The sequence below is a fragment of the Serinus canaria genome, chromosome 24 (assembly GCF_022539315.1).
Source record: "Serinus canaria isolate serCan28SL12 chromosome 24, serCan2020, whole genome shotgun sequence".
In the NCBI taxonomy this organism is placed as follows: Eukaryota; Metazoa; Chordata; class Aves; order Passeriformes; family Fringillidae; genus Serinus; species Serinus canaria.
This window is the reverse complement of record NC_066337.1, coordinates 7,190,771-7,214,656: the sequence shown is the minus strand read 5'-3', so window position 1 is coordinate 7,214,656 and position 23,886 is coordinate 7,190,771. Positions and strand designations below refer to the sequence as shown.

The 23,886-nt window shown below is 57.1% G+C and overlaps 5 protein-coding genes across 8 annotated transcripts in view; 1 reads left to right on the top strand and 4 right to left on the bottom strand.

The window, feature by feature from the left end:
* Window positions 1-1,109, bottom strand: part of KMT2A (lysine methyltransferase 2A) — a 40,574-nt gene extending 39,465 nt beyond the window's left edge. For both annotated transcript variants that reach the window (XM_030232111.2, XM_030232112.2), the window contains exon 1: window positions 771-1,109. In XM_030232111.2, the coding sequence (XP_030087971.1) occupies window positions 771-1,109 (339 nt within the window). The remainder of the gene's footprint in view (window positions 1-770) is intronic.
* Window positions 1,110-3,768: 2,659 nt separating this feature from the next.
* ATP5MG (ATP synthase membrane subunit g) lies at window positions 3,769-5,009 on the bottom strand. Its single transcript, XM_050983569.1, has 3 exons — window positions 4,854-5,009; window positions 4,498-4,658; window positions 3,769-3,939 (listed from the first exon to the last, which is right to left on the bottom strand). Exons 1-3 carry the CDS (start codon window positions 4,915-4,917, stop codon window positions 3,841-3,843), a joined length of 324 nt encoding a protein of 107 aa, XP_050839526.1. The 5' UTR covers window positions 4,918-5,009; the 3' UTR covers window positions 3,769-3,840.
* A 130-nt stretch (window positions 5,010-5,139) lies between these two features.
* UBE4A (ubiquitination factor E4A) lies at window positions 5,140-15,455 on the bottom strand. Of its 2 annotated transcripts, XM_030231832.2 has the most exons (20): window positions 15,382-15,455; window positions 15,102-15,266; window positions 14,815-14,991; window positions 14,558-14,670; window positions 13,857-14,009; window positions 13,607-13,766; window positions 13,238-13,440; window positions 12,835-13,026; window positions 11,664-11,997; window positions 11,274-11,400; window positions 10,095-10,402; window positions 9,383-9,515; window positions 8,202-8,389; window positions 8,015-8,115; window positions 7,776-7,889; window positions 6,952-7,126; window positions 6,633-6,813; window positions 6,288-6,435; window positions 5,895-6,052; window positions 5,140-5,761 (listed from the first exon to the last, which is right to left on the bottom strand). In XM_030231832.2, the coding sequence occupies exons 2-20, from the start codon at window positions 15,223-15,225 to the stop codon at window positions 5,620-5,622; spliced, it is 3,231 nt and encodes a 1,076-aa protein (XP_030087692.1). In that variant the 5' UTR covers window positions 15,226-15,266; window positions 15,382-15,455; the 3' UTR covers window positions 5,140-5,619. The 2 variants fall into 2 exon arrangements, with proteins under 2 accessions (XP_030087692.1, XP_009096044.1); XM_009097796.4 differs by having other exon boundaries at window positions 15,102-15,423.
* Window positions 15,456-16,844: 1,389 nt separating this feature from the next.
* Window positions 16,845-23,095, bottom strand: LOC127060432 (G protein-activated inward rectifier potassium channel 4-like). 2 transcript variants are annotated; one of them, XM_050983661.1, is made up of 4 exons: window positions 22,757-23,095; window positions 18,870-19,968; window positions 17,580-18,759; window positions 16,845-17,365 (listed from the first exon to the last, which is right to left on the bottom strand). In XM_050983661.1, the coding sequence occupies exons 2-4, from the start codon at window positions 19,338-19,340 to the stop codon at window positions 17,022-17,024; spliced, it is 1,995 nt and encodes a 664-aa protein (XP_050839618.1). In that variant the 5' UTR covers window positions 19,341-19,968; window positions 22,757-23,095; the 3' UTR covers window positions 16,845-17,021. The 2 variants fall into 2 exon arrangements, with proteins under 2 accessions (XP_050839618.1, XP_050839619.1); XM_050983662.1 differs by having other exon boundaries at window positions 18,870-19,091.
* Window positions 21,030-22,734, top strand: CLDN25 (claudin 25). Its single transcript, XM_018922751.3, has one exon. It carries the CDS (start codon window positions 21,274-21,276, stop codon window positions 21,946-21,948), a length of 675 nt encoding a protein of 224 aa, XP_018778296.1. The 5' UTR covers window positions 21,030-21,273; the 3' UTR covers window positions 21,949-22,734.
* Window positions 23,096-23,886: the final 791 nt, after the last annotated feature.

Sequence of the window (23,886 nt, the reverse complement as noted above, 5' to 3'; positions counted from 1 at the left end):
AAAAAAAAAAAAAGAAATGAAGGGAGGAAGAAGAGCAACTCAAAAAAAAGAAAAAAAGAAAAAAAAGAAAAAAAAGAAGAAAAAAAGGAGCGCCAGCGCTCCTCGTACCGGCGAACGGCCTCTCGTAACGGGCCCGCCGCCCCAATCTCCGCCTGGGGCATCCACAGCGGCGAAAGGGAGGAAGAGGAGGAGGAGGAGGAGGAGGAGGAGGAGAAGAAGAAGGGGGAGGGCCGGTGCGCGACACCCACCGCCGGGCCCGCAGGAGGGGCCGGCAGCCCAGCCCCCTCGAGCCCCCGCGCCCGGGGAAGGACGCGTCACCCCGCCGAGCATCCTCGGCACCGGGCGCACCGGGAGGGCCCCGGCCCCATCCATCCTACCTCGCTGCCGGCAGCGGGGTGTGAGCACCGCATCCCGCCCCGCCGCGGGCGCGGGAGCGGCGGGAGCCGGATAATGGAGGCGGCGGCAGGGAGGACGCACCGGCGGCAAGTCGCGTGCGCGGGGAGGGACCGCGAGGGTGGCCGGACACGGACCGGCACCGGGTCCCGCCCGCCGACTCCCGCCACCCCCCACCCCCCCCGGCACCCCCCGCCGGGCGCGCCCTTTGTGCGGGGCGCGGGAGGTGTGTCCGGCGACGGGCGGGCTATGCGACCAGGACTGGGTGGGTGCGCCCGGGTGTGTTCGGGCCTCCGCCTCCGGGGCTTCGGGGATGCTGCGCCCGGGACCCGCCCCCCCCCCCCCCCCCCCCGCCCCCGCCTCGCCGCCCCTCTCACCTCTCCGCTGCCCGCCTCGGTGCCGCAGGCCGCGCGGAACCGCCGCAGGTTGATGCCGATGGTGGCCGAGACCTGGAGTGCCGCGTCGAAGCCAGGACCGGCCGCGGCCGCGGGGCCGCCGGGGCCCGGCGCTGCCCCGCCTCCGCCGCTTCCCGCCGCCTCGCCGGAGCACGGGCCGCCGCGCTCGCCCTCGCCCGCCGTTGCCGGCGCCGCCGCAGGTTCAGCGGGCCGCAGGCTATGCACGGCCGGCACCCGTAGGCGGGACCCCCCCGGGCCCCGGCGGCCCCAGCCGCCGCTGCCGGGCCGGGCGGGGAAGCGCCACCGACCGCTGTGCGCCATCTTTACTGAGAGGCGACGAGCCAGAGAGCGGGGCCGGGCCGCACCCCGCGCCCTGCATAGCGCTTCGCCGGCCCGTGGAGGCGCTGCATAACAACGGGTGCCATGCAGGTTGTGGGGCTCCGCCATCCCGCCGCCCCGGCATATGAATAAGCCATGCTCGATCAGTGCGAGCCCGGGATAACGCTGGGCGATATGCATGGCCCCAGGCCCGAGCCCCAGTGCAGCCCCCCGTCCTGGATAGCGCAGCCTCGGGCCGCCGCGGCCCCTCATAGCTCTTAGCGCCATACAGGCTCAGGGCTCCTCGCGGGCCAGCCCCGGAATCTGCCTGACGTATAAACGGGCCGCTAGCAGCCCTGATAATCCCGGCAGCGATGCCGAGCGGGAGCGGGAGCCCCGCGCCCCGGACCGCGCATACGGCATAGGCGGTGCATCCGCCCCCTGCATAGCGCCGGGCCGTATGCGGGGCGCGGCCCCGAGCCCGGCACGGCACAGCCCGCAGTCCCCGCCGAGACCCTCCGGTGCTCAGCCCGGGACTAACCGGTCCCTGCGGGGGCACCGCGGCTGAGAGCGGGAGGCTTCGCCCTACCCTCCCGGCCCCGGCTGTGTCCTGCCTGCGGCCCCGCGCCCTGCCGGTGCCGCGTCCCGCTGGATGCCACCCCCGGGAAAGAGGTGGCGGCGACAGCACCGGGCTGTCAACCCCGTCGTTCAGAACACGGCGAGAACAGGGTTAACATCCAACAAGTGTCCACTGCATTCCGTGAGAACACCACTGCAAACACACGGATAGGATGTAAATCCCTCTGCCTGGGACCATAAAATACCCATTTTCCTCCGAAGTTCATCAGCTGAGGGCAGGGAAGGAGGGAGGGGCGGGGGGAGGCTGTTTGTCCCCGAAAGAGGCAGCCAGACACTGTTCTGGTGTTTGGGAGGACGAAAAAGCTGCTGGAGCTCTTTGGGGTCACAGATGCTGCTTCTGCCTGGGGTTCTGCTGTGGGAGCAGGGCTGGGGGGGACTGCTCTCGAGGACTCCCCAAGACGAGAACTAAAATTGAGCTCTCCCATGCTTTACTAGTGCAGCATAATCCCATCCTCCCACTGAAGCTTTTGCCAGGCCAGTGCTGGTGTGAGCTGCAGCCTCCTGAATGCCCACCTGAACTTGCTTTGAGAAGCACATGCAGAGAAGAGAGGAGAGGCAGGTCTTGGAGCCAAATCAGACAGCCTTGCCCTAGGTGAGGTTCTCTTAGGTTCAGAATCCTCCTTCCAGTCAAGCTTACACATGATATCCCATATGTGATCTCCCTCTCGTTGAGGAACATATCCTGCAGAATCTCACAACAGGGCCCATTCCCCTCGCTGGTCTCTGCCTGCTGGGTGAAGGGCTTGTGATGACAGGAGCAAAAAGGTTGTGGGGAGGAGCAGTTTTGGGGGCCATCATTCACCCCTGCTCAGCCAGACCATTGGCTGCAGTCCTGGTCAGGTTTGCTTGGGCTGAGCAATCACAAAAGTCTTTGCAGCACCAGAAGGAGGGCTGTGTGAGGCAGGCATGGTCTCCTGGCTGGGCTGGTGGGAGAAGCAAGCACGGGACACAGGCTGAGCAGGGGGCTAGAAGCACAGGTCCAGTTGCTGCTCCTGTTGCAGACTCCCCCACAGAAGATAGGGAGTTCACTGAGCCTCATTTTCCCATCTATGGCACAGAAGTGACCTGTGACCAGCTCTGAACCAGAGCTGCTGGTGCAGAAAGCCTTCTTTTTAACAAGAAAGAAGGAAAGGTCTCCTTCCATGCCGCGAACATCCTACCGCTTACCATACCTGGAGTGTGTGAGCTCACCTGCATTCCCTGTCAGAAGCACACAAGGCCTCGTGCTGGGATGAGCTGCTGAGAAGGTCAGTTCTGCTGCTGGGAGAGCAAGTGACATGCTACAGGCACAGTCACCCAGAGACAGCAGGGTCACTGAGGGCTGGGGGCCTGTAGGGTCACTGTGTGCACAGCACAATGCCAAAAGGAGAAAAGGAGCAGCAGGACAGCAACAGTATCAACAAGGAGCAATACTGACTAAAACCATATTCTAAGACAGTAAAAACAGGTGCGAGCTTCAGAAAACTCCTACAAATTATTTTGTGAACATGGCAGAGCACAGGGTACTCGCCAGGTTTTGTAGAAAACCCTGCAAGAGCTGGCTGACAATGAGAAAGGTGGTAGAACCCCAGACAGCTCAGCCTTTGGGAGCTGAGGTGACACACGCAGCAAAGCTCTGCTTACTTACACAGGTCCACTGCACCAGTCAGACACCAAACCAGAAGAGCTACGTTCCCTATGGAATATGCCATGGAAATTGCTTTTGATAATGTAAAAAGCACTGGAATTTACTTTTGGGTCCCACTAGCTGATGGGAACTGCATTCAGGAACAAATGAATGTTTCCTCTTTGCAGCCTCTGTTTGATTTTGGGGCTCTCAGACCTCCCCTGGAACCACAGCTGGGACACAGTGAGTGTCCCAGAACAAAGAGAGCTCTGGTGACCAAAAGTGATGTTACTAAAGCAGCTCTGGCACCCTTGGGCCTGGCCCTTATACCCCTCCTGAGGAGCCATTCCTGTCAGCATTGCCCCCAGGACAGGCTGGCACCTGTCAGAGTACCAGACAAGGATGACAACAGCTTGATAAGGGCTCCTAGTTTTATTGTTGCAGCCCCTGTTACAGACCCAGAACTGCTGGCACTGCTGAGGTGAGTGCTCACACGTTGTACCCGATGAGGCCGCGCTTGCCGATGATCTCCCCGATGTAAAACCACATCAGCACCTCCGTGGCCACCAGGCCATTCCTCAGTGCGTCCTGAAAGGAAAAAGCCACTGCTTAGATCCCACACTCCCACAACAGCTCCTCCCTCACTCCCACTGCCACATCCATGCCCTCCAGCAGTTCTCAAGGTGAAAACCCAGAAGTGGAGCAGTGTTTGCTGTGTTTGGCCACCCCTCAACATGTCCCATCACAGAAATGCTCTACAGCATTAAGCACACTGTCAGCTGTTGACTATGGCTTTTTACAGCTCTTTCAAGGGTCATTTCTTAGCCCACACATGGGAAACACACTAATTTCAAGACCAACCAATGACACAGCTGATCCAGAAGGCTGGGCTCATTCAGCCACCTATGGATTCTCCCTTCCCTGGGAGTAGAGGGAAACAATCACAGCCTGGTCCAGACAGAGAAAAATTAAAGCAAATAAAATAAAGCACTTTAAACTTTGGTCTCCTGAATTCCATGAGTTTCATATGTCGTTGCCAACAGTTCCCACTGCTTCCCAAGGCAGAGGCAGAGCATGTCCTGGGTGGGTAGGAGGCTCCCGTTGGAGCTGTGCCCCGGCATTGTCGCATCCCGCCCCGGCCGGTACCTTGACAGTGAGCTGCGCCAGGCGGCCGCTCTGGAAGGCCCTGACCAGGCCCTTCATGCTGTCGATGGCCCGCGGAATCTCGGCAGGGGTCGGCGGGACCAGCTCCACCTTGGCGTAGTACCAGAACGTGGCCAAGCGCGGCTTCGAGTACGTGACGGCAGCTGGGGAGAGGACGGCGGAGAGGACGGCGTTTTCCCAGCGGCGGAGCCCGCAAGGTCTGCCCGGCCCAGCCCCGCTGCCCTCAGCCCCGCGCCCCATCCCTTTCCCTCCGCTCCCCCCGGTCCGCTGTCTCTCCCCCACCTCAGCCCGTCCCATGGCAGCCCCGCTCCCTCCCCGCGCCCTGTGCCGCCCCTCACCGCCGATCAGCTCCGGCCCGCGCTGCACCAGCCGCTGCACCAGCCCCTGCGCGGCCTTGGCCATCTCTGCGCGCTCAATGTCACCGCCGCTCACCGCACCGGCGTTCGCCGCGGGCAGCCCGCCGCGAGGACCCCGGGCCACGTGCGCGGGGAGGGGCGGGGCGGGGCCGCGTGGGATCCGCGGGTTCGAGACCCGCGCAGGGCGCAGATCGCGCCAGTGCCCGCACTAAGCCCAAAGAGGTTTTTTTTTCAGCTCCCGGCACTGCCAGACCTCCAGCACCAGCTGTAAGATGATCTCTGTGTTTAATTTCCAACGCCCGCCATTCCCAACACTCACTGGGGAAGTAAACCCTGCTATACCCCTGGCACATAAAAGTTGGAAAAACGTTCCCCTCCCTTTTACCAAGTGAAAGATGGTTACAGTTTAAACACAGGACACAGGGAGGCTTTTGGTGTTGCTGGAAAAGAACGTGGCCAACACAAAGAACAGGTAATAAAGAGCCAGGGCACCACATCATGAGGAGGCTGTGTTCTTCTCCCGAGGCTGACGCTCAAAGCTGTAGTGCAGTAGGATGTCGCAGTATTAAAGAGAGAGTCTTGAAAGAAAAAGAGAGAACAAGGGCTGGCAGGGAAGGTCTGAGGAGAGACTCCAAAGGTGGTGGCAATGCACTAAATGTGGCCGTCATTAGGGTGGCAGCTCCAGCCATTACCCCTGCATGGTGTGATCTCGCCCATGGCAGGAGGTTTAGAGATGAGATCCTGTCTTTTAGTTCAGCGTGTCCTCCAGCTCCTCCTCCTTCTGCTTTTTCCTCTCTGCAAGCCATCTCTGTATCTTCTCTTTCAGCTCTGTGTTTGGTCTGATCTGGTCCATAGTGAGGGGACTCCGATTGAAAGGATCTGTCTGATCACTGAAACATAAAACATCAAGGAGATTACTTGGACACTCCAGGTGCTAGAGATAAAAAAAAGAGCCCAGGAGAAGTCACTATATGTGACAATAGATTCCCAAAAGTCACAAGGTGGGAGGGCTGTGCTGCACACCTGAGGAGGTGACGGGCTATAGTCGATCGGTCCACAGTGACACGGGAGGAGGGCAGGATCACGGGGTCTGACATCAGAGTGCTCATGATTGGATCCAGGAATTCATCACAGGCATCTGCGTATGTCTCCTCTTCCTGCTGCTGCCGGTCTGCAAGAGACTAGGGAGCACACGTGGCTCTGAGGGATTCAGCCTCCCCATTCTTTAAAAACCAGGGAGCATTCACAGGTCTGGGCAGGCAGGGAACCCTCCCAGCTGCCCCACCTGGACCTTGCACAAAGCTCCACTCCCAGAAATCCAGCTCCACAGCAAAGATGCAGCAATACACAGAGCGAAAAGGACACAGGAAACCAGCTCTATCTTTTTTTGTATGTTGAATTGCCCCAAGTGCTCACCTTGATCCTCTCAGCCAGGTTACTAAAAGACACTATCATGTTGCCAGGCTTGTTAATCTTCTTCAGAACCCGCACGGTCTGGGCAAAGAGCGTCGGTGAGTAGGAGCGGCCGTCCTTGGGGACTGTGGCACAGAAGTTTTCTTCATCCCTGCACCAGGTTACATGAGAGAAAGGTTTCAGAATCCCCATTTATCAGGGCTGCAAAATAGTCCCCACAGCAGCCACATTCCCATAGCAAATAACTCAAAGCTAAAGAAAAACTTGAGTGTAACTAAGCATTTCTCCCCCAGTATCACCATGATGGCTCCCGCATGGCTCCCGACAAGCTCAATCTCCGTCACCTACCCAAGGTTTAGGTAGATGGTGCAGATGTCAGACACGAGCTGCTGTGGCTTGAAGTCAAACTCACTGAAATCTTTCACCTTCAAAGCTCCCATTTTAGGCCCAACCAGGTGTTGCAGGAAGTAGTTGAGCATGGAGATGATGCGCTCAGCAAGGAAAGGATGCACAAATAGAGACTTGATTTCTGGAAAACAAAACAAGTTTGCAGATTCACAGCAATTCCATCGTCATCTGACCACAGTGAAACTAAATTCCTGCCTGCTTACTCCCTGGCAGGGCTCTTTTCTAAGTCCTAGAAGGCAGGAAGGGCCATTTTCCCTACCTGAAGTCAGGAAAGCCAGAGTACCAATGGTTTCATTGGACATTATGTTGTGGAAACGTGCCAGCTGACCAAACATCTGCAGGCTGGACTCCTTCTCGCGGCGAGCCTCGGGGGACAGGCTGTCCCACTCGCCTCGGTCCTTCTCAATCTGCTGAACTTTGATCTTGCTGAGGTACTGCAAGACAGAACACATGGAGTGTTTGGGTGGGTGGTGACAGCAAGGAGGTCCAGAAACGCTCAAAACCAGTCAGGCAACATCCATATCACCCATCTTATCTGCTGGCCTTCCAGCAATCAGTTCTCTGGCAGGTAATAGCTCCCCAAAATAGCCCTTTCTAGCAACAACAGCAACTCTGAAAGGAGTGGAGATACATTTAACACACACCAGGGACATGAGAGCACCTGAAATTCCCTTGTAATCCCAAAGGAGAACTGCCTGGAGGCAAAAGGCCTTTATTAGGATAAAACACTTGCAGAAAGACCAAGGGGATTTGAGAATCAAAACCCACAGTGATTGTTTAAAGCCTGAATGTACCCAGATTAGGAACAGGCAGATTTCCCAGAGTGCTTCCTGTTGGATCTGTAAAAGCCCTTTTGCTCCTCTTGGTTCTGAGCTGCCTCCTGAACCCAATGGAAGGAAGGGTAACCCACAGACAGGGCCCCAGACCCTTCCTCCTGCCTTCACCCTTTCTCTCAGGGCATTGGCCACTCCATCTTGGGATTGTTTCCTGCATACTTACTGCAGAGACTCACCAGGTCAGTATTGCACCTATGAAGCAAGAACTTGTTTACCTGATAGGGATGGAATGTGAGCTCAGCCCTACCTGTATGGCTTCATCCAAGAGGAAAATGGCATCGTTCATGAGCAGGTTAAGGAAGCGCAAGAAGAGAGGGGGATTCATTGCCTCCAGGTTCTCTGAGGCATAATCAGCCAGAGCCTGCAAAGAAAGGGGGAATAGCGAATCCTGCAGCCCAGGCCCAGTGGCAGGACATGGAGCCACGTGACCCCCCACGTGAGCTGCACACCCACATGGCACACTCAGGCATGCACCTCTTGCCTCACCTTTATGCTGTCCCGGTAGGAATCAGTGTCCCACATGTACCTCAGGATGGGATACATGGGACGGCGGTAGTTGAACTTCTGTTCAAACTGGTGTGGGTCACCTGGGCACAAGCCAAAGAACCTTTCAAGTGGACAGTCCCCCATAGGTGCTACACAGGGAACATAACTCTTCCCATTCAGCGCTTACCTGTGAACTCGATATCCACAAAGACTTTGATGAGTGCCTCGGCCAGGTGGGCAGCATGCTGGTAAGAGCAGAACACTCGCTTGCGATGGAACACGCTCGAGACAAGTGGGTTCTGAGCCTGATCCAAGTGAGGCATCACAGCTTCCAACACTTCAGCCAGCTTGGCTCGCAGGTGAGGATTTTTCATCCTGCAAGAGAAAACAAAGCAATCCAGGATAGCATGTCCATGATGCAGAATGGAGCTGCTCAGGAATCACTCCTGGATCTGCGCTCATCCAAGCTTGAGTGCCAGATTGCTGCAGACCATCAAATAAAGCCAGCCCTGGGTCAGCAGTCACTTGCATAGACACCATGCCACAGTGGAATCTCAGGCAAAGGGAGAGTATTGGAACAGCCAAGCTGCTGCTCTCACCCCTCCTACAGCAGCTCTCCCACTCACAGCCCAATGCCTGCTTGTCAGCTGGAGCTCCCAAGCAAATCCCACCAGCCCTCCCAGCTGTTCTCCTACTGCCCACGGACCTGCTTCCCTTCTACCCTGCAAATACAAGTGCTTTGCCTGCTGCATCTGCTGTCCAGCACCGAGCACTGAGATCACTCTGCTGCACTTGTGGGCCAGAAGCCAAACCACCTGCCCCAGGTGATGCTGTAGGGGACTGCCAGGAAGAAGTACACTCTCCACTTCCCAGGGACAGCAGGAACAGTGAGAGCTGGCTACCATGGGAAATCTCCATCTGCAGCTGCTACTGCCAGGAGCTCACTGCATTTACACATGAGCTTACATGAATGAACAGCAGAAACACAGAAAGCAGGGAGATGTCTTATCAGGAAGATCGACAGAACTGCTCAGTTCTGTTCAGTGGACATCACAGAGACACTCCCAACAGATCAATCCCAGGAGTCCCTTTAACAAGTACAAAATGGTGTAACTGATGAGGTTTCTGCATCATACAACCAAACACTCATATTTAAGCACTAAATCCTGAATATCTGAACCTTGCATGAAGCCTGTGTCCTCCAGGCACGCCTGTATTCCCTCTGTGCCTCCTGCAGGCATATTTCGTCTGTTTCAAAAAGATCAACCTGCTTGCAGCTGCACAAATCAAGCCTCAAGACAGCGCTGCAATTTCTACTTGCTTTGTCTGCCCGGGTGCTCTGCAAAAAGAATCCAGGGCTGCACCTACCTCTCCACATCACCCATGAAAACAGTAACAAAGTGAAGGATGTGCTCCAGGGAATCGGCAGAAGTCTCCAAGATGTCATCAGCAAAACGCCGCAGGAAAATGAAGAAGTCGCCCAAATTATCGGCAAAGAACTCTGCAAACAGAGATTGAAGCTGAACTCCTCCCTAGGCAGCTCACCTTGCCTTTATCCAGCCTCCCATCCACTCTCCCCTCATCATCCTGATGCTGATTAAGGATTGTTAATTAACAAGCTGTATTAGAACCTGCCATGGAGAAGGATGCCTAGCCTGATGGCATGAGTAACACCTGGGACTCACTTCCCCTCTTCCCTCCCACAATTCAGGTCACTTACGGAGTGAATCCAGCATCTGTCTCCTGATCACACACTTCTACACAACCCCCAAGGGAAGAATCCTGAAGCAAGCCCCAGAAAAAAGAGTGTACATATAGAGAAAACACTAAATCAATGTAGAACTTGCCACTTGCAAATGAGGAGGACTTCTAAAAGGTCAGGAGCTTCACCACCCTACATATGGCCCCTCAAACAGCCCCAAATTCTCTAAGAGAGATCCTCTTCAGAGAGAATATTCTGCACAATGTCAGTAGCGGCACCATGTTCTGCCCTGGACAGGGAAGCACTTGCTCAGGCTGCTCTTCCAGTGCTCATGTAGGCAAGTGTTGGCACAGAGCCCAGCAGCACCCGTGGTCTCACCTGGCACGTAGGCCAGCACGCTGTGCTCCACCTGCGGCAGTGGGAAGGTCAGCTCCAGCGGCTCGCTGCCCTGGTTCCCCACAGCCAGCTGCACCAGCAGCACTGCCATGGACACCTGCAGGTTCAGGCAGTTCTGCAGCATCTGTGGTTCCGTCATGGCTGTCTTGGTGGACAGATAGATGGTCATGAGGCGCTCAAACTGCTCCCTGAGGCTGTCAGCAGCGGGGCTGGAGCTCTGCTGAGCTTCTCGCCATGCCACTTGCAGGCGGTGAAGGCTTTGGTTTATCTTTACCATCTGGTCGTGCAACCTACCCGGGAAAGGAGGCAAGGAGGGGCTCAGGAGACAGACAGACATCCTGCCTCACCAATGCAGAAGCTCATGGGAGACTGTACTGTGCTGGTGGATTCAGATAATTTTCCATGGGTACCCTGTCTGGGACTCCGGCAATAGGAAGCCTTGGGGAAAGGCTTGGCAGGACCTGGGAGGGTATGAGACCCTGTGAAGGACCATGGCACCTGCAGAGTGGCCTGGGGGACATGGCAGAGTTCCCTTGGGTCACTGAGGTCAGGGATCCAACACAGCCCAGAGATGCTTGCAAGGTGACACTTCAGTTTCCCAGCAACAAGCCACTTGCATAATAACTTTTTTGTCAATGTCTATATTTAGAGAATAAACCAGAAGGGGACTCTGCTTGGATCAGCCATGACCTCACAGTATCTAGGCAACGATTTGCAGAAGGAAGTTGTGCAAAACAGAGTGTTTTAGTGTCCAGAAAATCCTCTCCTGGAAGCTGACAGCTACATCACATTGCTGTTTCACATACACTCCCAGTGGGCAGGTGGTCTGCCACCTGCATCAGGCTCCTGCCCCAAGGAGAGGGGGAATGGAGCAACCTACAAATACTCAGCACTTGGCTGTTGGTGTCTATAAATAACATGGAGCCTGCAAGAAGATAAAACACTTGCAGAAAGGCCAAGGGATTTGAGAATCAAAACCCACAATGATTGTTTAAAGCCTGAGTGTATCCTGATTAGCAAAAATGTGAGCAAAATTTCTTCCTGCAGTCAGTCAGGCTGAAGTTCAAGCTCAGCTAGCCACTCTATGTTCAGAGTATTTACTGAAATGTGCATAGCTGCACATGAGTGGAAAATAGCCCCAGGGGAACTGAAAGCAAGTACCTGTGAAACCCCAAGTGCAGGGTATACTGCGTGAGCACCAGGTTTTCCGTCACCAGGTTGTAGCTGTTTGCAAACTGCGGCTCTTGCTCGCTCAGAGCAGGGATCAAACACGTTTCTTTTTCCAAACCTGTAAGGAAAACCATCTCTTTATCAGGTCCTCCCCAGCAGTACTGGTGAGGAGAGGGCTTGAGAGGGTCCCTCCTGAGGACACAAAAGGACTCCTGGTGATACTGGCAGCATTTTATTTGTGTTCAGCTCTTTTGCTCCTCTCAAGTCACACTTCTAACTCTCCTCTAACCCTAATGGCATCCACTGAGAAGGTATTACTGGGTAAAGTGTGGACCTGAGATCTCCTTTCCCATTCCCTTAGTCCCCAGTGCTTAGGAGTACCTTTCATGTGCACGTTCTTGCTCCTCCTTTCCTCTTCATTCAGCTCCTTCAGGGCACAGTAGGTAGGGTTGAATGTTAGCAGCTTTGGAGATCTGGGTTTGCAGAAGGGCTGGCACAGCTTCAGGAGGGCAGCCCCCAGGTTAAGGAAGAAGGCATCTGAGGCGTACATCTGGAAGAAAATCTCTGGCATCTGGTTAGCCCAAATCTTGGTGCGGCCTGCATTCGCATGGAGGCAGTTTCCCAGCCAGGAGAGGATCCTGTGCTTCGTCTCTGGTGACAACTGCAACAGGTTCTTCAGCATCTGGTAGATCTTCTCGTGGAACTGGGCCATGAACTGTTAGAGGAAACAGAACACAGCTAAATTAGTCCTTGAAGGCTGTTCTTTTGCCTCTCTGATATCACTGCTATCAGACCCTTTCCTGCTGCAGACCATGTCCTGCTCCTCAGGACACCCTGTGAATCACCCATCACACACAGGTGTTACAAGCTCAGATCCTGGGGCTGGAACAAAACAACAATTAGGGATGTCCTCAAAAGCACAGCTGAGACAATATGTTCGCATACAGTATAAATCCAAAATTCTTTGCCTATTTTTTGCAGCCTGAAAGAACCCCTGAGTGGGAAAGCCCCTCTCAGGGATGACCTCTGCACCCATATCCTGCATCCTCATGTTTTACTCCTGACTGACTGGAATACTCCTAGGAAGGAATTCCTAGGTATTCCTAGGCATCCCTCTAAGGAAGAAATTTACTTGCATAATGAGAGAGAACATTGCCTGTCACTTTCTCAACTGGTGAATCAATTAGTGTTCTAATTACAGGACAGACACTGAAAACTACTTCCTGGTGATTGCAACACCTGAGGCAGATGATCTCCAGGTATCACCTCAAGTCACTGACATCTGTTCCACCAGTCCACCCACCCATTTTCCAAAAGCTCGGGCAACTTTATTAAGGCACAAAGACTTGGGTTGCAACCACCCAAGGCAGCTGGCAAAACTGTTTCCATGCTCCAGCAGGAGAATTCAAAGCAGTTTTGGGACATGCCTAGTTGCAAGCCAGGCTATTCCTGAACCAGCAGTGGAACTCAAGCCCTGATACCACATTTTGAACCCTCAGGCAAGGAGAGACCACTGACACTGCAGGAAGCAGAACTGCCCCACTTCTCCCACCTGATGGATGTTGGCTTCCTGCACTTTAATCTCCTGTGGGCTGGATCGGGATGGATTCAGAAAGTAGCCATGGTTCTCTACCACACCAGGGGTCTTCAACAAGCAAGAGATATTTAAAACAGCACCAAGCAAAGTCTTCTGGTACATCTGTCCATTGCTGAGATCCTTGGGCTGGATGTAGCCTGCAAAAACCTGGGGAACACATCAGGACATGCTGACAGTTGTCCAAAATCCCAGCAAAAAACCCTAACATACTGAGAGGTTTGTGGCAGGCTATGAGAAGGGAGAGGAGTGGTATAGCTACATTGGGTGTTGTTACACCACACTGCTGGTTTGAACTCTGCAGATAAGGTCTTGTTCATGTGCCCCTGCTAAAAGCTCCTGCCTAAGCCAGGGTACCCACCTTTGCTATGTCCTTCTGCTTTGTGAAGTAGAGGAGCACATCAAGGTATGTGTACAGCAGGATCTGGCAGAGGTCCAGGTCCTTGATTCTCCCCAGCAGAATGTCAAACACGGGAACCATGACCTCCCCAAACGTGCGCACCTCCTCGTCCATCGTTAAGGCTTCTATGACCTCCTCAAGGAACTCAGTCATGTCTTCAAATTCTGGCAGGAAATATGAGGCTGTTAGACACAGTGCTCCAATAGCCAAACCGACCCAAACACAACCCTCTCTTTTGGCAGCAAGGGGAGCCAAAGCTTCACCCAACCCCTGGATGCTCCAGGGCAGCCAGGCAGCACTGAGGCAGTGGCACAGCCCAGCTGCACTTACGTGCCCCTCTCAGTGTCTCCAGCAGCAGGTCCACCAGCTGCTCGTACACATTCTGGTTGACGTAGATCTCTGGGGTGAGGAGCACAGTGCGAGTGTTGGACACCGTCAGGTTGCGGCAGCGCACGGCAAAGGGCAGCAGGTTCTCAGGGACCTTGGTGATCTGAGCGAGGAGAACAAGGCAGCGTTGGGCCCAGGCACTGCAGTTCCAGCTGGGTCACTGCAGAGCAGGGTGCAGAGCTGCACGGCCCACCTCCTCACATGCCCTGCGGAAGCAGGCATAGAGGTAGCGCAGGATCTGCCTCTCCCCAGCGTCGCGGTCGGCCGAGAGGTTCTGGCTGCTGGCACAGGTCATGTGGATCAGGTGGCTCCCGGGCTCCGGCAGCAGCAGGCGGGTGAACAGGGCCTGGGCACCAGCACAGACAGGGCACAGTGACATAGCCCAGCACAGAGCTGATCCCTCCGGAGGAGGAAGCTCCACACAACACAGGTTACTTGGTTCCTGCTGGGAAGAGCTCTCCCTGTCCCTCATTAAATAACAGCTGTAGTGAGAATTCTCAGCTGCTTCTGGCCTGAGCAAATCATCCAGTACCCCCACCAGAAACCATTTCCACTGAAATCCTCAGCAGGAATGACTGATACAGCTGCAAATGAAGATGAGCATGTGCGTGGACACTTGTTGACTGAGCTCTCTGGTTTTTCTTCCCTTTACCACCCACACAGACCTACAGGGCAGCAAACTCCCACAGCTTCCAGGAGGAAGGGCTGGATTCCCCAAATTCTACACTTTTCTCAGTCTCATATCTCAAAAATCTCATGGACTTTTCCAGCAAAACAATAAGTGGCAGCTTTGCACCAGGTTTTGGAAAACGATTTGGGTATCACAAGTACGTTCTGATTAAATGAGCTCAATCAGGTGGCCAAAGCCTGCAGATGGCCCCAGGCAGTCCCTACCTGCTCCACATTGTCCATGTCCAGCCAGTCCTGGTCATCCAGGTCTGCAGCCATCTCCTCCAGATACACACAGCGTGCCGGGATCCCATTCCCACTCTTCATGCTGGGATCACCTGGGAAGGGGAAAGGGGCCTGTTCCACCTGCAGGCAGGACTGTCCCCAGCACCTGGGACTGTCCCCTCCCAGCTGTCCCCTCCCCGTCAGAGCGGTCCCAGCCTGTAGCACACCCCCACCAAACCGGGGCTTCCCGGGCTCACTATTGTCCAAGGTGATGAGGAAGATCCTCTGGATCATGTGGTTGATGTTGAGCTGCTCGCAGAGCTCTCGCTGCGAGCGGAACGAGCGGCTGATCTCGGCCACCGAATAGTCGCAGTCGTCCAGGCTCTCGGAAACACTGTTGTCGGAGTCATCCTGGCTGATGGACGTCTCCTCGCCTGCATGACAGAGCCCTCAGCGTCTCGGGGGCCAGCCCCTGTCCGAGCGGACCGCCTCGCCCCCTCCCCAGGGTCAGCCCCTGCCCCAGCGCCAGCATCGACCTCCCCACCTGTCAGCTGCCGCAGCTGCTGCTGTTTCTGGACGGCGGCGAAGTGCTTGGCGGCAGCGACGGAGCCGAAGAGGGCGGCGAAGGGGTTGCTGGAGATGCTGTTGTTGTTCTCCTGGTCGGTCATCTCCCCTCAGGGCCTCGCCATACGGGTGAGCCGGGGCAAGGCTGCAGGGAAGGCCGCCGTCAGGGCTCGGGCCCGCTCCCCCCGGGCGCGGCGGGCTCGTCCCGCTCGGTGCGGGGGCTCCGGTGCCAACCCGGCCCGCTCCCGCTTCGCTCCCACCTCAGCCGCCGCCGGAGAGCTCTGCGCGTCACCGCGTCGCACAACGATTGACGTCACCTCGGCGCGCCGGAAGTAAAGCATGGGACCGGGGGAGGGAGGAACTTAACGAGCTTGGGCGGGAGCGGCAGCAGCGACTCCTGGTGGCCGGGACGGGGAACGACACCTGCGGCCCCGCGGGGACGGGGACGGGGACGGGGACGGGGACGGGAATGGGAATGGGAGTGGGAGTGGGAATGGGAATGGGAATGGGAATGGGAGTGGGAACGGGAACGGGAACGGGAAAGGGACACGGAATGGGAATGGGAACGGGAATGGGAACGGGAGTGGGAACGGGAAAGGGACACGGAATGGGAATGGGAACGGGAATGGGACAGGGAATGGGAATTGGACATGGAATAGGACAGGGAATGGGAACGGGAACGGGACAGGGGATGTGACAGACACAGGGACGGGGACAAGAATGTGACAGGGAATGGGACAGGGACAGGAACGTGATAGGGACAGGAATCGGGCCCGGCTCGGTGGCACCCAAGAGCGTCCCGTGCTATGAAACGCGACCGTGTGTGTGATAACCTAGTTTGTGTTTGTTATTCACCCAGTGGCCTGTGTTTAGAAAATTAGTGATATGTAAATCAACTGCTTAATAGGCAAATCATGGTTTTATATTGAATCAACATGCATATTGACCCTTATTAACTTTGCACCTACAAACACTTGTTTGCAGCTATTTTTTTTTTTTTTAACTTTTTCTTGTGCAGGGAGTTTTCTGTTTGTAGGGGGTTTGGGGCTGCAGGGATGTGGGGTAGGGGTATTGATGTACATGTTTATATTACACTCCCATGCATCCCTTCTGTGCTGGGCTGACCTTGGCCCCAGGGCCTCCCCAGCTGCTCCATCCCTCCCCTTGCACCCTTCTGGGCAGGACAGATTTGAGGTGAGGTCAGAAAATACCCTGCCCAAGACTCTGTGGGGAGATACAAAGGTAGGTTGATAGAAGAAAAGCAAAGGTGGACAAAAGGGGTTAAATCCAAGGGGTTATTCTGCAACCCCCAGAGGCAAAGCTGACTGGGGACTACAGGGAGGCTCCTCAGCCAGGCCCTGCATACACAGATTTTATTGACTTTTTTTCAGTCCAGGCCCCTGGCTCAGGCCCAGGCACTGCCCTGCCAAGTGCTGCAGGTGACTCCAGTCGTGTCATTCCTGTAACAATATTAATTTAATTGTACTACACCGTGTCCAGCCTCTCGCAGCACCAGCCTGGTGCAAGGTTTCCCTGCTGGGGGACTCTTGAGGCACCATGTCAGGGACTGGGGGCAGTTTGGGGTGCTGGGGGGCACGGGGCTATGTCAGGGTCCACGAGATGGTGCAGGACTGAGCTCATGGCACTGTGGGGCTCTGGGCTCTGCCTCTTCTTTGCCCAGACCCCGAGGGCTCCCCCAGAACAAACGCGGCTGACAGTTGGGTGGTTTTGTCGTGAACAGCCTTTACTCACCCACTGCCTCGTATTCCTTGTTACAAAAGAACAGCTTAACAAAAAGAACGCCCCTTGGCTGCAGCTGGGGGAGCAGGGGGCAAGGGCTCAGCCCCACAGAGCAGGGTGGGCTATGGCACTGTTGGCGTGGGGCACCGGCCCGGGGAGCTCAGGCAGGGCCTTCCCGCTGCGCCGGCTCGTCCCGGCCGCCCTCGGCCGCGCTCCCGGGGACGCTCATCGCCAGCAGCGCGTCCTCGCCGAGCCCCGGCAGCGCGCACGGCTGCACCAGGTGGTCCCAGTAGAGGCTGAGCGTGGAGTGCTCCTGCTGCTCCAGCTCCCTCAGCTCGTGCAGCTCCTTGGCGCTGGCCGCTGGCGTCTGCACCTCAAAGGTCATCTCAAAGCGGCTGTAGTCCACCTGGAAGGCGCCTTTCTCCAAGGACATGCAGGGCTCAAAGCGGTATCCCCAGAGGATCTCGTCCTCCGTGTAGGAGGTGCGGGCTTGGCACGTCATTCCTGCGGCAAGAACATGGCTGTGCTGGGTGCCACAACAGGCCCCCTGCTGCTTGCGAGGGGCTTCCAGCCCTGAATCACCCACAGCCCACTGAAGAGACACAGGACCCCGGAGCCTCTCTTGCTCAGTTGTCACTCCTGAGCCCGGGTTTGCCCAGCATCTCCAGGAGCCCAGGGGAGCCCCCCCTCTCCACCCTGACTCCCCGAGACCACTTGCCTGTGGCTTCCACAATGCCCTCGAGGATGATGATGATTTCAAACTGCTCCCGGCGCAGTGACTCGGCCGACATGTCCCAGAAAGGGCTGTGATGGTTGATGACGTGGCAGATGATCTGTGGCTCCACCAGGAACAGACGGTCCTCCCCCGTGTCATAGCCCAGGTTCAGCTCCGACTGCTCCAGGGGGATGAACTCCCCCTCAGCTGTCTGACGGGACTTGATCAGCTTTGCCCGGATCTTGGCATCCACCATGTGGCTTTCCCGCAGGTCCCCCACACGAAACATCAGGCAGAGCTTCTCATCCCGGAGGGAGATGACGCAGTTTTTGCTGAAGATGAGGGTCTGGGCACGCTTCTTGGGCCGGGAGATCTTAACGAACATGCAGCCAACCATCATGGCGTCGATCATGGAGCCAACGATGGACTGCGCGATCAGCAGGATGACGCCCTCGGCGCAGTTGGCTGTCACCATCCGCGTGCCGTAGCCGATGGTCCGCTGGCTCTCCACTGACAGCAGCAGGGCGGAGACGAAGCCGTCCACGTTCTCGATGCAAGCCTGCCACTCAGGATCGCCCTGGTGCCCCACGTCACCGCGCACCCAGGCGTCCAGGAAGTAGATGAAGCCAAAGACCACCCAGGTGATGACATAGCACATCATGAAGACGAAGAGGAACCAGCGGTACTTGAGGTCTACAATGGTAGTGAAGATGTCTGAGAGGAACCTCTTCTTGTCCTGGATGTTGCCCAGATTCACCTGGCACTTGCCCACTTTTGTCACGTAGCGCTGCCGCTGCCGCCTGCCGGCCTGGGCCATGGGGCTGTCCTCCTCCAGCAGCTTGCAGCGCCGGCTCTGCAGCCCCTCTGGGGTGGGAATGGTGGAGCTGCGGGCGGAGGTCTTGCCGCGGGACGAGTTGGGGATGTTGGCCACGCTCAGGGCGTGCAGCGGATAGAAGCGGGCACCCGCTTCTTGCGGGGCAGGCGGCGGGCACCAGGATGGCCGGCCACGGTGGTGCTGGGTGGTCAGGCTCCCGCGGCTCGGAGGCAGGGACGGCTCACCGGGGACAAAGCCGCTGTGACGGGTTGCGGATGGGTAGTTTGGCATCGGGGTGCCTCTCTTGACAGCGGCGGCTTTCTCCCCGCCGTCCCCCACCAGAGCCCCGGGGGCAGGCGGCAGATTGGGCTGCGGGGGGGAAAAGGAGCCCGTCGGTGAGAAATCGCTTCCGACAACAACCGCGAGCGCCCGGCGGCATCGTGTGCCGAGGATGCCCCTGAGCCTGGGGCGAGCCATACCTTCTGCGGGAAGGTGCCGTAGCGGCTGGTGTCGGTGGGCGGCCGGGGCAGGTAGGCCAGCATGTGCTTGGCCGTGGGGGTCTGCGCCGGGGGGATGGAGTTGCTGCGGCCGCGGGGCTCCTCGGGGGCCAGCCAGCCGCCGGCGCCGCCGCTGTTGCGGGCGTAGGGGAGCACCATGGCGGCGCCGGGGCGGCGGCTCAGCCCCGGGCTGGGCGCGAGGTCCTGCCAGGGGGAGAAAAGCGGGGAGTTACTTCGGACACGAAAGCAGCTTGGGGCTCCGGTCCCGCTCCGCATTCCCAGGAGCCAGGGTCTGGGGGAGCCCCCCTTGCCCAGCAACACGTGTCCCAGCCCCGGAGCTGTGCGGGGATGCCTGCGGGCGGGCTCCAGATGGCTAAGCCCATTAAGGGCCATAATTGCATTGCAAGGCCGGGGAAGGAGGCATTCGTCGCCGGTGCGGAGCAGCCCCGGCATCGGTCAAACTCCGGGTGAGCGCCTAAGGCACTGTTCCACAGTTGTTCCAGGCCGTGGCGGTAGCTGCCGGCTCTCTAAGAAGCTCCGAGCAGAAATGAATGGCCCCCAGGTGCGCAGGAAGGACAGCCTGTGAGAGAGAGGCAGACCCAACAGCCGGGCTCCTCGGGACCGGCTGAGCCCAGCCGCTGCCCATGGGGAGACGTGAATGGAGGTCATGATCCTGGAAACGCAACCCGGAGCGCAGCCACCCGCAGGGATAGGGGTGGGGATGGAGGGGGAATGTTGGCGCTCTGCCTCCGTCGAGCTTCTCCTGCCACTGCAAAGCAGCGGGACCAGCGGTCCTCAGTGCGGCGATGGAGGATGTCAGTCTCCGGACCAGCCTGCCGGTTCCCCAGACCCCAGGGCGCGGGAGACACCCACCTCATATCCAGGCAGAGCGGCTGCCAGCCCGGCAGACGTCGTTCTCGGCTTGTGGCTCCCCCTGCGCCCCGGTCACTGCCGGGCATCTTCCCACCGTTTGTGGACGGGAATCCTCTGCCCTGCTGTGCCACAGTGGCCGGTGGGAGGGAAAGAAGGACTCGGCGGCGGCCGCCAATCCTGCTCCAGCGGCAGAAGGTCACCCGTTAATCTGTCTCAATGACAGGCACAATTACCTTGAGACGATTTAATCGGAAGGAGCAGGTGCCCCAATGCCTGCGGGAAGGAGCAGGAGGGGTTTCCCAGCGGATTTCCCTGCTCTTGCCCTTGGGATGATGCTTCCTATCTGCTCTTAGGAACGGGGTGGTCAGCAAGGGCTGGAAAACATCCCCTTTCTCCTGCCTGGTCTGTGCTTCTCTGTTGAACGTGGTCCGCGCTCCCTCGCCCCCTCCTTGTAGGAGCCCCTGCAAAGATCCTCCTGACACTCACCAGGGCTGGACCCCGGGACCAGCAGGTCCCAGTAATTTCCAGTCTGGCTCCCAATACAGATAAGAAAGACGGCAGATGAAGGAGAGATTAGTCGCTAATCTCCCAGGGAAGATGAATCTGCAAGCTGGACCCCGCGGAGGCAATGCACGTGGGGGAGGATGGGAGCCGAGTGCCAGCACAAACTTGGGATTTTCCTGATGCTTCTTTTCATCCTTTTCATAGAATCCCAGAACGGTTTGGGTTGGAGGGGGTCTTAAAGATCAGTCCAGCTCTAGCCCACTGCCACAGGAACACTTTCCATCAGACCAAGCATGGGTTTTCCCCAGTTTTGTGCTTGCATGAGGGTGCCTCCTATCAGGACAAGGGTTTCCTCATACACAAGCACCATGAGCCTCATCTGCTGGTGAAGTGCTGGGTGCAGGACAGGGGGATCAATGCCCACCTGCGAGAAGGGCCCATCTGAAACCTGCTTCTTCCCTTCAACATCTCCATTCTCAACGTAGCCCTCAAAGGCTCATTTGCATGTTTAATTGATGACCTAAGGAGGATCAAGGCCTCCAACTGAGGCATTGACTCCTGAGAAAAGCCTGATGTCGGCTCTCTGCTGACTGCATCTTGTGCTACAGTGCCAGCCGCGTCCCACCGAGGCTGGAACTGCTCCTGCAGAGAATCGCTCTCCCTGCCAAGGCTCTCGCTCCGGGGTAGCCAAGGCTCGGAGGATTTGCGTGCTTTGGCTTAACCCTCTTGGGCACGGCGAGGCAGCGGCGGGACCCAGCCCGGAGTTACCGCGGGGATGCACCCGGCTTTTCCTGCTGAGCCGGGCTCTCCTTTTAGCATGGAAAAACCAACAACAGCTGAAAAACGACCGTGGCCACACCCCGGCGTTGGAGGAACAGGCTTGAATTCGCCCCCCCGGGCGGCAGACGCTGCCGGCGGCCGGGCGGACGCTGCTCCAGAAGCGTTAATGCCCGCGGCCGCCGCTCAGGGTGGCTAATAGGGGCCCGGAGGTTAGCGGGGCGGCGACGGCATGGCCGGGGGCTGGTGGGCAAAGGCGCAGGGCGGCGGGATGCTGCTGGCTCTCCTCGGATGGATCAGCTCCTGCGTCACCACCTTCGTGCCACTTTGGAAGAACCTCAACCTGGACCTAAACGAGCTGGAGGTCTGGAACATGGGGCTCTGGCAGGTCTGCATCACCCAGGAGGAGGGGGTGGTTGAATGCCAAGCCCACGGCTCCTTCCTGGCACTGCCCCCGGAGCTGCGCATCTCTCGCCTCCTGATGTGCCTCTCCAACGGGCTGGGGCTGCTGGGCTGTCTCCTGGCTGCCCTAGGGCTGGAGGGCTGGAGAACCTGCGAGGACAAACCTGGGCGAAAGCAGCAGCTCCTGCTTGGCGGGGGTGCGACGCTTGGCATGGCAGGGATCACCACGCTGGTGCCAGTCTCCTGGGTCGCCTACAACACCGTCCTCGACTTCTGGGATGAGACTGTCCCCGACATCGTGCCCAGGTGGGAGTTTGGGGAGGCCACCTTCCTGGGGTGGTTTGCTGGAGCCTTCCTGGCCTCTGGTGGACTGCTCCTTGCCTGCAGCTCCCGCGCCACGAGCACTGCAATGCCGCTGGCCCCCGCCTGCCACCAGCGCCCTGCTGCGCCAGGGCTGCCTGGGGGCCACCACCTGCACCCCAAAAACGCAGACTTGGTCATCTAGGGACTCAGGGTGCTGTGCCCTGTGCACCTCGTGGCTCTTCCCCTGGCAGGGAGGGCTCCTGCTTTTTTCACAGGATGATTTGCTAATTGCTACGACAGCTCTGCAGGTTTCTCTCCTTCCTCTGCGTGTCTGCTTCACCTTTTCTCTGTTAAGGAGCAGCAGACTCCCCTGCAGCACTCACCAAGCAAGCGTGGGAAGGCAACAAGCAGCAGGCAGCACTGTACTGCTGGTGACAGCGTGGTACCATCACTGATGGGTGACACTGTGTTGGCATCCCTGGCAAGGCTCCCATAGCCAAGTTTGTCATGGCTAATGCTGCGCCCCAGTGCAGCAGCTCTTTCCTTGCATGTCTGTGTTGCTCTGAAATATTTGCAATAAATTATCATGTCTGTTGGCAGTGTGTCTGTGCTCTGAACACGCAGCTGTATTTTGGAGAGGTGGGATGCAGGATGGGAGCTGCAAGGGGCAGCACTGCTGCTGCAGCTATGGTTTGGTCAGTCCAGAAAAGATTGGAGGAAAAGAGAGAAAAATAGAAAACAAGGGGGAAGGAGGAAAATGAGAGACAAGGCAGCAGAAAGTTCTACTCCTGCTGCAAAGGTGGGATGGCAGTGACCGTGTGCCCTGCAGGAACCTCATCTTCTCATGGCTAAGATGATAAAGCCGATAAGTGCCACAGACTTTTGTGTCAAAAGTTCCTTGACTGCATCATTTACCTGTGCTAAAGAGGCAAGAAAGGGTTTTTGCTGATCGGAACTGTTCCTTCCACATTTTCCTGATTTAGCTGTAAAAATAAAGACTGATTACACACCTCTGTGAGCAAGAGCATGGACCATCAGGCTGGATTAGCACCCGGAGTCCTGACAGGGGCTGGCCCGCTGCTACAGCACTGGCTGGAAACGGAGTTCACTGCTGGTTTAATCCCTGCAGCTCAAAGCCGTGGGCGCGTGACCCATCTCAAGGCAGGCCCAGCCGACATTCCTGGGGAAAGCAAAGTCCGCTCCGAGTCCCATTTTGAAACCTGCACTTTGCTCAGCTGGAGGAGAGGAAAGAGTGCATGGGCAAGGAAAGGGAACAGCGACGATCCCTGGCAGTTTTGATGCTGCAGGACTGGGGACAGAGCTGGTGGTGCTGAGAGTGAAGTGGAAGAGGCGGGTGCTCAGTCCTTCTGAAAGAGAATCAAACAAGGTACAACTGAGGGGCAGTGTTCCCGGCCATCACCTTCCAAGGAGCTGCACCCCCTGCCAGCTCCCTAGCAGGTCTGACCAACCCAGGGAGCACAGAGGCTGTTTTGGCTGTAACTCCCTTGGGAAATGGGAGGACAGGACAGTGAGCAAAGGTTTCCAGCCTGGGAAGGCTCCTCCAGTCCAGCTCAGTCCAAATACCATGACGTACCCAGCACCACTCTGTACTCCTGACATTCTTTGTTGGTTGCTTAAAGCAGGCTGTGGGCAAGGGCCGGGCATTTCAGCTTCTGACAGCAGCACAAAGAACAGGGCAAAGCCACTGTTTCACCAGTCAGAACAAACAGGCTCTCCTATTCCCAAACCACATCCTACTCCTTGCAAGTGCACAAAAGCTGCCTGGCAATTCCAAGTGTTGGCTGGGAGGAGGTAGCATGCCTCTGGGTGGGGGATGGCCTTGGGGCTCTGTTCAAGAGCTACACATTTCCATTCATCCAAGGTCAAGCACCCTGAGCAGTGAGCTGAAGGCCTCATCCCACTGCTCTGTCACAACAATGGGGGAAACAACCTGCAACAGCAGCACTGGCACTGCAGCACCCTGGTCCCTGAGGAGGCATGGCAGCCAGAGTACTTGTAGATAATGGCAGTTCTACTTCCTCATAAAGTCACCAGGAGAATGCAAGATTCTCCCACATGAGCATTTTATTCCTAAATACTGGGAAGACAACCCCTGACAGGATGGTGGAACTACCTTTAA